At 44.0% G+C, this 12446-nt stretch overlaps 1 protein-coding gene across 4 annotated transcripts; it reads left to right on the top strand.

The window, feature by feature from the left end:
- The first annotated feature begins 76 nt into the window (after positions 1-76).
- On the top strand, positions 77-9651 carry DYRK3 (dual specificity tyrosine phosphorylation regulated kinase 3). Of its 4 annotated transcripts, none has more exons than XM_036441638.2 (3): positions 77-331; positions 2205-2316; positions 7843-9651. In XM_036441638.2, the coding sequence occupies exons 1-3, from the start codon at positions 255-257 to the stop codon at positions 9412-9414; spliced, it is 1761 nt and encodes a 586-aa protein (XP_036297531.1). In that variant the 5' UTR covers positions 77-254; the 3' UTR covers positions 9415-9651. The 4 variants fall into 4 exon arrangements, with proteins under 4 accessions (XP_036297531.1, XP_036297532.1, XP_036297533.1 ...); XM_036441639.2 differs by lacking the exon at positions 77-331 and adding an exon at positions 1608-1701; XM_036441640.1 differs by lacking the exon at positions 77-331 and adding an exon at positions 5045-5092.
- Positions 9652-12446: the final 2795 nt, after the last annotated feature.

The raw sequence follows: 12446 nt of genomic DNA on the forward strand, positions 1-12446 counted from the left end.
CGGGGCGTGTCCGGTTGCTAGGCGACCACACTGCGCGCTCCCCGCCCCTCCCCGCCAGCCAGTCTGCCTGTCCTCCCATCCCTCCCCGCCCCGCCGCCAGTCGCGAGCCGGGGCGCGTGGAGCTGCAGTGTCTGCACGAGACGCCCCGGGGAGGCATCGTGGCCCGGGAGGCGGCTGCCCCAGCGGCGCAAGTGGACGCTGCCCGTCGGGCCCTCCAACCGCCACCCCTCCCCCCGGGGGTCCCGAGCTAGCGGATGGGAGGCTCGGCTCGCGGGCCCGGGCGGAAGGATGCGGGGCCGCCCGGAGCCGGACTCCCGCCCCAGCAGCGGAGGTAACGGCGCTGCCGGGTAACGGGCTGGGGGCTCCGGATGGAGCGGCCGGCGTTGGCTGGCGAGGCCAGGGGGCGGGGAAGGCCTGGACCCCAGCGGGAGGGACGAAGGGAGGGATCTGACCCACTCCCAGGAGCCGCCCCCCCATTCCTCTTGAGCTCCCCTCCCCCCAGCCCACCGAGAGCCGGGGAGGGAGCTGGGGCGGATTTAGGGCAAGAGGAATTCCCAGCCTCAGGGTTGTCTCTGAAGCCCTGGATCGGGGGATTGGGGGGGGGGGGGGGGGGGGGGGTAATATGGTAAGGAACTCTGAGAAGCTGGGACTTTTTAGCAGACTCTCCCCAGGGGAGACAGGGAGCAATCGCTTTCTGAGGAGCCCTGTTGCTCAGAGCAGATAACCGAGGCTGAACTTGGGGCTTGGAGGGCAGGGGTGCGGCTGGCTTCGGATCTGCCTGGGAAGGCTCTGCTGAAGGGGCTTCGGGGGATCCTATAATATTTGGAGAGGTCCTCCTCCTCGCATTCTATTTTACCCCGAAGTGGGGGAGAGGGGCCCTTCCTCGCTTCATTTGCATGGAGACTTCCTTTGGGTAATTCCCTCTGGGGATTTATGAGAAATCTGCAGATCTTTTTTCTTTTTAAACCTGGACGTCTGTCGCGTTTTGTTCATACTGTTGGCAGACTGAACCACATCCAAATTTTTTTTGGTTTTGTCGATGAAGCAGTTTTCGTTAAAGATACAAATGATCCTGTCAGAATGCGAGCCTGTTTTAAAAAGAACATTTCAAAAATATTTGTAGTGTTTTCTGTCTTATTTTTTCTTACTGTGTATATTCTTACAAGACCAATTAAGAAAACCCTAGACGAATTTTACAAAACAGTTTCTAAAGGCGACAAATATTCTAGCATATTTTAAAGATTAAAAAAAAAAAAAAGCCTTTTCCATGCATCCCGGCCATCATCATTGTGTAGCATATAAAAATGACAGAATGAAATGCTGGCGTGTGTAACTGAGAAATCCACGTTCTTGGTGGTAGATGAAGTACGTTATTCAGGGCCATCTTGTGGGTTAAATAAATCCTCTTCATTTTTTGTGTTTCCTTACCATGGTATAGACACAGTGTTAAAAAAGAGAGAGACGGTCCTTAATCATGTAGCATTTAGCATGTAGTATATCCAAATGGAGTGGATAAAAATAAGTGAAACTTAGTACTTTTTTCATTTTTTTAAATTAAGGTATTATGTGTGTACATATTTTACCAATCTCCCTCCCCTCCCTCCCATAAACTTAGTACTTTTGTAGTTTTTTAGTATTTGCTGTAGTTTTTGCTGTAGTTTTTGCTGTATTTTTCTACATGTTAGGTTAGATGCTAAATAGGTACGGGGGGGGGGGGGGGGGGGGGGGGGGGGGAAGAGCCCTCAGAAGGCCTTTTATTTCTTGCCTGTAAGACCCAGAAGGTGTAGACTGGAATTATTCTCCCCATTGTGGCTTGTGGAAAATGGAATCAGGAGGGATGCAGGGCAGCCAGTGGTAGAGAGCTGAGATTAGAAAAACCAAGTCAGTTTTTAGGCTTCAGAATTTAACTAGGTAGTAAGTTAAATGAAATCTTTTTTTGATATCTCCTCTTTTTAACAACATCCAGAAAGAAAGACTTGTTTTAACTATTATAAAATACAAACCTAGAAATGCTATTGATATCTATACTTTTAAAATTTTGGTTTCCTTTCTTCCTCTGCCAAACACCCCAGTGCAGCATAAGCATTTATTTGTATGCATTATTCTCGTGGCAGATCTGAAGAGTTAAGACACAGGATGTTTTGGAAATAAAAATGTGTGTACTTCAGTCACTAACAGATCTTATCTGCGATTCTTTCAACTAGATTGGGGGATGGTGTCTATGATACCTTCATGATGATAGATGAAACCAAATGCCCACCCTGTTCAAATGTTCTCTGCAATCCTTCTGAGCCATCTCTGCCTAGAAGACTAAATGTAAGTACATGAAGTCATTCTTTGTGCTGTAATTGTCTTGGAAAGGAGGAAGTGCTACTTAATACCCAAGGTACAGTTACATCTCACTGGCAACCCAGACATTGTTTCCTTTTGGCTTTCTCTTGACATTGGAATAATAACTTCTGTTAGCCCTGGCTGGTTTGGCTCAGTGGATAGAGCGTCTGCCTGAGGACTGAGGGGTCCCAGGTTCGATTCCTGCCAAGGGCATTTGCCAGGTTGCAGGCTGGATTCCCAGTAGGGGGCATGCAGGAAGCAGCCGATCAATGATTCTCATCATTGATGTTTCTATCTACCTCTCCCTCTCCCTTCCTCTCTAAAAATCAATAAAAATATATTTAAAAAGTAACTTCTATTATTCACCGATTCTTTTTAATCACTGGGATAAATACATGGCCTTAGGAAGAAAATAATATGCTGTTTTTATCTAGGGGATGTTTATTTTGTTATGACATGATATATACTGTATTCAAAGGCTACATTTAACAAAAATATCCCTGAATTCATAGATCTACAGGTTTTTCTCTTGCAATTAGAAATGAAGTTTTAGCTTATTAGTATGCTAATGTTTTTTAGTTTTACATTTTCTTTTTTTAATTTATTCTTTATTATAGTTTATATATTTATACACATTTATATAACTTACAGAGTGATAAAAGTCTAGTATCTACCTGGCACTTTGCAGAGTTATGATATTGACAATATTCCCCATGCTGTACTTTTCATCGCATGACTTGTTTTATAATTGGAAGTTTGTGCTTCTTAATTTCCTTCCCCTTTCCTATCCCTCTGGCAATCATCAGTTTGAGAACACCCGTTTTATAGCTCATAAATAAAACATAACAGCACAGTTTGGTTTTTGAGGCATTTAATTATTTTGGAGACTGCAGAAATTTAGCTTTGGACACTATTTTACTTAAGAAAAAAAAAATGATTCATATTCCCTTAGGGTAGCAAGGAGACCAGGGTTTGGACAAGTTCCATGATAGGGAGAAGCTATCCTGTCACTTTTAAATTTGCTGCACCTAATGAACAAATTGAATAATTGCAGAGACTGATTTGTAATATTTCTCCTTCATATTTCTGTGTTGAAGACCTAAAATTGTTTCTATATGAAAAACATTACTTGTATTTTTCATAGTCCTTCCCAATTTTTTTTGACAGCTTTTGCTGATCAACCATTTCACTACTTTCAAAGCTAATAATACAAAGTATGGGCTAAATATATTTGGAAGGCTGGTCACCCTATTTTTAAACTCTCTGTGGAGGGAAGTAAGGTTCCTTTCCATAAATTTATTTCTTTAATACGTAAAAATCTCTGAGAAGTCCAGAACCACATATTCCTTGTGTTGACCCTCCGATTTCCTGATGACTTGCTGCCAATTAGCACCATTCTATAGGAGGCTGGCGCATTACCATGTGACTGTAACTTTAATTCAGAGTCGGCTAATGCTAGTCATCTTCCAGTAGGTCATTACATTGTATGTGTCAGGACCAAAATTAATTTCTTACTGTATGGTATTTAGATTAGCAATTTTGGGGAAACACAAGATTGTAGATTCTAACCCAATGTCTTTGCAAATTTTGCGGGAAAATGTTTTTTGACGTCTTGGCTACACTTACAATTCATGCTGCTATGAATCTGTCTCGACACCCTATTACTATTTTCACAAAGTTTGTAGTGTTGTTCTTGATCCAAGATGCTCTTGCATTCTCATTGTAACCTACCCATTATCTGCTCCTGGGCTTTTATTGGGTTAAGTGTTGTATTGCAGAGATTTTTAGGTCAAGAACTTAGGGAGGGTAGCGTTTTCTATCCAGGGGAGAAGGCTAATTTTTTTTCTGAATTTCTTAACAAGATCTTTAAGACTTGATTAACACAGTGGAAGATTCTATTTGAAATGTCAAGAGACCTCCACATTAATAGTATATATGAAGCATTCTTGAATAAAACATAACTCATCTGGCTTTATCTGTTTCTCTGGATACAATTACATAGTTAAGATATTCGAGATAGTTGATCATGTACATTATTTGTTTATTGTGATTATAAACCCAAGACTGGAGATATACAGTGGTTTAAAACTGTTACACTGTAACATGTGTGAAAAATCTAGAGTCTCCTAGAACAGTGGGAGATTTTATTTATAGCACAGAGACTTGATACGTAATTGATTCAGGCCGGTATTTGAGATATTTACAGGAAAAGAAAGAAAGCTCAGGAGAAAACCCCTCCCGGTGTGGAAAGATTCCTCCCTGGAATTCTTCAGATTCACTGGAGATCGGAACGTTGGCAATCCATGGTGAACTACACCTGAAGCATCATATTCTGTTCTGGGAGCCACACTTGAAGAGAGACATAAAGTGCAGCCTGTACTGAGAACGTGAATGGGATAGTAAGGGAACCTGACACTGCCGTGGGAGGTGGAGAATGTCAGAGAAAAAACTGGTGGGGGCAGGGCAGCCCCTGTAGGTATCTGAGGCATGAAATTTGGATACTTCTGTGTAGTTCCAGGGGGCAAAACAAGACTTAATTTGGGGGTGGGGCGGGTGGGGGGAGATGTAGGCTCCATATTAGGAAAAACAATGAGTCAGGAAATCAAAATCAAAATTAAATCTGATTGTACTAATTCTGTGGAAATTAAATTTCTGTTATATATCTGTTCTTATTCATGTTCTGAACCTGAGACCCTCTTTTTATCGCAGACAGAAACGAAGACCTCCAGAGCCAGCGCAGCCTTACATGTAGGCAGAGTAGGTGAGATGCCCAGGGACGGGCCTGGACCACAAATCCCTTTCCTACCAGCAGGTCATTGACGGCTGCAGTTCCTAGAGAGGCATTCCTTTGAGTTAAGGCATTGATCCTCCGTTAAAGTGCAAATATCTCTGGAGAGGTAACACATTCAATTGTATAGCAAGTTGCAAGCAAGTGCTATGTGGGGGAGACAGTGGGTGAGGTGATTCTGTGCACCCTAAGGGAAGGCCTGTTGGGGCTTGATGGAGCAGGAGGCATGCTAGTGCAGACGTCAGTGGAGGGAGGCTGGAAATATGAAAGAAGGCCCCCCAGAGAGAAGAGATTAAACTGAAAGGGGAAAGGGAGAGTGTGTAGGAGTTTAAATCGTATGTATTGAGAATTATTTGTTACCAGTATTTTTTAAATGTTTTCTAGTTTGTGAGAGTCTTTTACATATATTATCACCATCATCATCTGAGTCACACCAACGTCAGGTATTCGGTCCACATCCTACAGATAAGAGACTAAGAAACTGGGCTAAAGGTTAAGCAACCTGTCCGAAGACTTACAGCTTTTAAGCAGTGTAGACAGGACCCTAACCCAAGCCTTCTGACTTCACAATGCTTCAGAGTGGGTCCTTAGTCTAGCGGTAAATATCCAGATATATTTAAGTTAGAGGGTAAACATTTTAAAGGAAACAGGCTGAGATGTATGCAGATGTTCATTTTGTTATGTAAGTCTACTAAAACCAAACATTTATAATTCCCTAGTTCAACGGAAGTCTCTCCTAATTCATGGGTGTTCCTTGAGAATGCTGTGTTTTTGTAGCATTTGTAATCGTGAACAATAAATGTTCATGTGACTGTTGGATGGAGAGACTGGACCCTCTTGTATTTTTCATCCTTAAAAACAGGAATAGTCATTTGACTTAATTACTGATGAGAAAAACCTTGCATTGTTTTTTCTATCTTAGCAAGGTATTTAATTTCTGTCTACAGGCCTATTTTAGTTTTTTGACCAGTGATAGTTATCTATTTAGGTATAAGGGAGTTTGTTCCTGGTCCATATCTCACCTCCTTACTTCAAAAGTAAATGCCAAAGTGTAGCTGTAGTTGTTCAGGCTGCTTTTGAGTAAGATTGTGTAATAATGCCTCATTTAACTGTGCTACTCTGTAAATGTTTCAATTGGTTCAATGACCTAAAAGGAGGAGGCAAGAACCAATATTTTGCTTTTATAACTTAGTTTGGGAGCTGTCTTTAAAAGAGTATGTCAACACTTAAATACTATCACTATTATCCTTTTTTTGTTGTTTATATTTTCATCTTTTATATTTTATTTATTTAAGGTAATAAGCCAGGTGTTGTTTCTTTAGTTTATATTAAAGTTCTGTTTTTTTAAAGGCTTTGCCATTTTATCTCATTACCTTTAAATTTTATCATATTTTTTAGGGATTGAGACTGTAGTTAAGAACTCACCTGGAATTACCTATTCTTGATCATAGAGGCTGTCAGAAATTATCAAACTATTGGGAGTACAGCTCTTCAGAGTTTATTAAGAAAAACAAATGTCCTTTGAAGTGTCCCATAACTTTTTTAACAACAGAGTTAACATTATTTTTTCTTCTTCTAGCACCTTTTTACATTTTTCATAGGTTTTGTTTTTTGTTTGGGGGTTGATTTTTTTTTTTTTAGTGTTTGGATATTTTGCTTTTCTTTTCTTCCATCTAATTTCAAAGAACCTTGTCTCATTTCAGAGGAGTAAGTAGAGCTTTCTTTTGTGGGTTACTGTTTTTGAAGGCAAAGGTTAAGCAAAACCACGTGAAAAGGATAGTAATATGTCTTCATCACCGAGGCTCATGCTGAGGAAGAGTAGGCGTGTGTGTATGTGAGAGAGAGAGAGACTTCAGGAGAGTGTGACAAGAAGCACGGGGCATTGGTTTCTCATTGGTACTCAGGTACACAAAGAATTGGCCTGGATGATCTCAAGAGTTCTCTTTGGCTTAGAACCTTTGTGATTCAATGAGCTGGGCTAGAAGGCTGCAGTAACTTATTTAGGGACCTGAGAGTAGATGATGAGGCCTTGGTTGGTTCCAGACCCTGGTCAGCATTCAGCCCTCCTGGAGAGCAGTAGAACAGGCAGTAGGAGAACCTGGTGCCAAGATATGTTAATGGGAAGGCACTGCAGATAGTCAGAAGACCTGGGTTCAAATCCTGCCTCTATTCTTTAATATTTACAGAACACTAGAATGTACGTTATTTTGATCTTGCTTATATGCCTTTAAGATTTGGGAAGGTACTTGAAACCATTAGTAAAAAAAAAATGTGTGTGTGTGTGTGTGTGTGTAAAATTGAAGTGCCAGATTTTGTGGTACAGACTAGAAAAGCTATAAGGTTATTTAGTATGGGCTTGGAGTAATTCTAAGTGGAAGAAAGAGGTCTTGAATTGGGCTTGAAAGACTAGGATTTGGGTGATTAGGACGAAAGGACTCTCAGTAGAAAGACATGCCTATTAGAAGGAACTAGAATGCTTAGGGTATGGTAAGAAGACCTTGTCTCGAACAGAACAAGGCACATATAGGCGGTAGGGGTGGCTAGAATACTCAGGGGGTCTGAAAATTAACATAACAGTTTCTAGAGACTCCTCCTTATCTCACCTCACTTTTGGGTCCTGTTACTTCAACGACTGGATATGTTCTGTTGTTGTGCTGGGAGGATTCTTTCATCCTTCCACTGTTTTGGTGTGACTCTCACATATTCATTTTCCTTCTCCATAGATCACCACTGAGCAGTTAACAAGAGAGAATACCCAACGCTTTCTGAATGGAGGTGAGATGAAGGTAGAAGAGCTGTTTCAAGAATTTGGCAACCGAAGAGCTGACACTTTCCAGTCGGATGGCATTCACAACTCGGAAAAGTGCTCTCCTGTCTCTCAGGGTAAAAGTTCAGATAGCCTGAGCACGGTAAAATCCGGCAATTCACCCAAAGCCCCCAGAGCGGTGCCTCTGACCCCGGAGCAGGCGCTGAAGCAGTACAAGCACCTGCTCACCGGTTACGAGAAGCTGGAAATCCTCAATTACCCAGAAATTTACTTTGTGGGTCCAAATGCCAAAAAAAGGCACGGAGTCCTTGGCGGTCCCAATAACGGGGGGTATGATGATGCCGAAGGGGCCTACATTCACGTGCCTCGAGACCACCTCGCTTATCGATACGAGGTGCTGAAGATTATTGGCAAGGGGAGCTTCGGACAGGTCGCCCGGGTCTATGACCACAAACTCCGACAGTACGTGGCCCTGAAGATGGTGCGCAACGAGAAGCGTTTCCATCGCCAAGCCGCCGAGGAGATCCGGATCCTGGAGCATCTCCGGAAGCAGGATAAGACCGGCAGCATGAACGTCATCCACATGCTGGAGAGCTTCACGTTCCGGAACCACGTGTGCATGGCCTTCGAACTGCTGAGCATAGACCTATACGAGCTCATCAAGAAAAACAAGTTTCAGGGTTTCAGTGTCCAGCTGGTACGGAAGTTTGCTCAATCCATTTTGCAGTCCTTGGATGCGCTCCACAAAAACAAGATCATTCACTGTGACCTGAAGCCAGAAAACATCCTCCTGAAGCACCACGGGCGCAGCGCCACCAAGGTCATTGACTTCGGGTCCAGCTGTTTCGAGTACCAGAAGCTTTACACATACATCCAGTCCCGCTTCTACAGGGCTCCGGAGATCATCCTGGGGGGCCGCTACAGCACCCCCATCGACATGTGGAGCTTTGGCTGCATTCTCGCAGAACTTCTAACCGGACAGCCCCTCTTCCCAGGGGAGGACGAGGGGGACCAGTTGGCTTGTATGATGGAGCTGCTAGGGATGCCACCGCCCAAGCTGCTGGAGCAGTCCAAACGTGCCAAGTACTTTATTAACTCCAAGGGCCTACCTCGCTACTGCTCTGTGACTACTCAGGCTGACGGGAGGGTTGTGCTGGTGGGGGGTCGCTCGCGGAGGGGTAAAAAGCGGGGTCCCCCAGGCAGCAGAGACTGGGTGACAGCTCTGAAAGGGTGCGATGACTACTTGTTCATAGAGTTTTTGAAAAGATGTCTTCACTGGGACCCCACCGCCCGCCTGACCCCAGCTCAAGCGCTAAGACACCCGTGGATCAGCAAGTCTGTACCCAAACCTCTCACCGTGGAGAAGGTGTCGGGGAAACGGGTCGTGAATTCCGCAAATGCTTTCCAGGGACTGGGTTCCAAGCTGCCTCCTGTCGTTGGCATCGCCAACAAGCTTAAAGCTAACTTAATGTCAGAAACCAATGGTGGTATACCTCTGTGCAGTGTGTTGCCAAAACTGATTAGCTAATGGACAGCGATATGCTCAGAGACGCACATGTATGTATTTTTAACTATCTTACCTAAAAGGGGGAAAAATACAAGCCATTGGTGGATATGTTTTTCTTAGACTAGATTTCTTTTTTTTTTTTTTAACAAGGCAAAACATTTTTATATAAATGTAAAAGGAACTCTTCAAGGGCTAATTACCTAACCAGCTTGTATTGGCCATCCTGGAATATACATTAAATGACTTTTTATAAGTCAATGTGTCTTCGTTATTATTGCCAGATGTACATCAAGCTGTGTGTTATATTGGTTTAAATCTCTTCTCTCAAGATAGAAGGTATCCCACAAAGTCTATTCTGACCATTCCTCTTGTAGTCTCCCTCTGCATCTGTTCCGGAGGGTAACGTGGGACATGGATGAGAGCCAAAGCTAGAACTTTTGCCCCAGCAGGCCATTCTGGGGTCATTCTAGGTGAAGAGGTCACAGCAGAGGACAGGGTCAAGGAAGCTCCCTGGGAAATTGGTGTTTCTGCTTCTCAGTGACTCATTCTGTGATGTGCAGCTTATTTATTTATCCTCACCCAAGAATATTTTTTTCTTCTTCTTTTTTTTTTTTTTTTTTTTGAGAGAGAGAGAAAGAGAGTAGGAGAGAGGCAGAAAGACAGAGAGAAACATTGTTGTGAGAGGGACACATTGAGTAGTTAGTTGCTTTCCTCACATGCCCCTGTTGGGACTGGGAATCAAACCTGCAACTCAGGTACATGTCCTTGATGGGATTGAACGCGCAACTTTTCAGTTCAAGGTCTGATGTTCTAACTACTACCGTACCGACCAGAGCTTTATTTTGTATTGTACTTATTTATTTATTTATTTATTTATTTATTTATTTTTGCCTCCGATTTGTTTCCTGGGCACTCAAAGCATTTTGCAGACCACTTACCCTTTGCCGAGTACTGGCCTTAAAGCGAGTCCGATGCCTCCGCGCCCCCCCCCCCCCCCTCCGGCCACTAAGGAAGAAGATGCAGCTGCTTTGCCCCAAGTGACCCCAACGCTGAGGTGGAGTCTGCAAGCAATCTGCAGTTCCCTCATTTCTTGGACCAGCCTACTTGCTGCGTTTCCATGGACTCTCCCTTACAAAAGTGGTCCCTTTCAGGTGAACCTGACGTGGGTTTCGTTGCTTTCCTTCCTCTTTTCCCAGCTTTGGGCCACAATTGTTCCACTTGCCCTTGACACCGCCGACTAGTCCCTACATTCCAAGTGAGCTTCAGTTATAAGAAGAAAATCAGAAACGTAGTAATCCATTTCCTTTCTCTTCAACACCCTTTTTTCTAAGATTCAAACAGTGAGGACTAGTAATAAACTGATTGCTAAGGAAATATCTTACTAAGAAGGAAGGAGAAGAGTCAGTAACCCGGTAACACTGCCGCTAGTTCTACTTTCCTCCCTTCCCTTCCGCTGCTCCCAGCTTCCTCCGAAGCACGTGTGTGCCCTGGAGGACACGGTAGCTTCCTACAGCTTCGCTCTCGGGAGGAGCCAGTTCCTTTTTCATTCTAGGAGTTAGTCTGCAAACTCCCTAAGAGCAGGAGGCTCCTTTCGCTGGACAAGTCAGTAACAAAAAGGAGAAAAAGGTCACCCTGGCAGGCAGCTCCGTTGGTTAGAGCATTGTCCTGATACACCAAGGCTGCAGGTTCTTTCCTGGTCTGGGCACATACAAGAAGCAACCAGCGGATGCATAGATAAGTGGAACAACAAATCGATGTTCCTCCCTGAGAATCAAATATATATATAGAAAGGAAGAAAGAAAAAAAGAGGTATATTATTGAAGGATCTTTTGCCTTATCCAAAAAAGTATTCCTGATTGCCACAGCACAGGCTATGAAAACAGTAAGCAAAGGACCAGAGCGGGCCTCAGCCCCCCCTGGCAGGGAAGAGTTCAGACAGAGGTTCAGCAACCCACAGGTTGAGAACCGCTGCTGTAGAGCCCAAGACCATTGGAAAACACAGATATTTACATTACGATTCACTAACAGTAGCAAAATGACAGTTATGAAGTAGCAACGAAAATAACTTTTTGGTTGGGGGTCACCAACAACATGAGGGACTGTATTAAAGGGTCACGGCATTAGAAAGGCTGAGAACCACCACTCTAACTCCTGCTGAACTCTCCCAACATAGAGAGAAGCTGGGTAAAATCTCCTGTGTTATCTGTGCAGAGCATATGTGGAGGTGGTTTTGCCAGTTGTTATCAGTCTGGAAGACTTGCTCTTTTAAGAAAACTGTTCAAAGAACTCTGCCCTGAACACCCGATGGGCACCGGAGGGCATGCGATCTCCATGTTTGTGTTTTCAGTGAGCGGTGGTCTTGGTCGGTCAGCACCGTGTGCGACGGGGGAGACAGGAGCCTGTGGCTGAGGTTGGCACGTGGTCTGGTTCTGGGTGTGGAGTGGACAGTGAGGTTATTGAAATGGGTCGAGTGACAGGAGAGAGACAACCCATGACTACACAAATTCTAGAAAGCCCCAAGAATTTTGAAAACATGCAGTATCTGACTGTTCAGTCAGAGGCACTGACCTCGCTTCCCGCAGGTTGTCAAATAAAAAGGCGGATGATGTGTTTGCCTAAATTTGGCAAGCTGGGGAGTGACGGAGGGCAGAGTCATCCCAGTTGGCAGTCTCTGCGGGCTGATTCGAGTTTGGGGAGAGTGGGCTGCTTTCATGCAGGGCAGAGGTTGTGCAGATGCATTTGGGGAGGTGTGTGAGTGGGTATCAAGTCTGGGGACAAGCTGTGGTTGATAGATGCCGTCACCCTGTGCCCCCTTTTCTCAGCCGCTTACATTTTTGCTTGGATCTCTTGCCAGCCGTAGCAGTGTGTGACCCAATCAGACCAAGAGTTACGCAGAGATTCAAACCCTGTCCTACAGTTACAGGGTTCTTTCGTCATTTTTTAAATTCTTCAGGTCATTTCAATAAACTGACTTCTCTTACTGATTTTAAAATTGGCAAAAATCGACTGAGTTTCCAAATTCCCACTTGACACAGATTTGGGTAGACATTTCT

Source organism: Pipistrellus kuhlii, unplaced genomic scaffold (assembly GCF_014108245.1).
Source record: "Pipistrellus kuhlii isolate mPipKuh1 unplaced genomic scaffold, mPipKuh1.p scaffold_m20_p_18, whole genome shotgun sequence".
NCBI lineage: Eukaryota > Metazoa > Chordata > Mammalia > Chiroptera > Vespertilionidae > Pipistrellus > Pipistrellus kuhlii.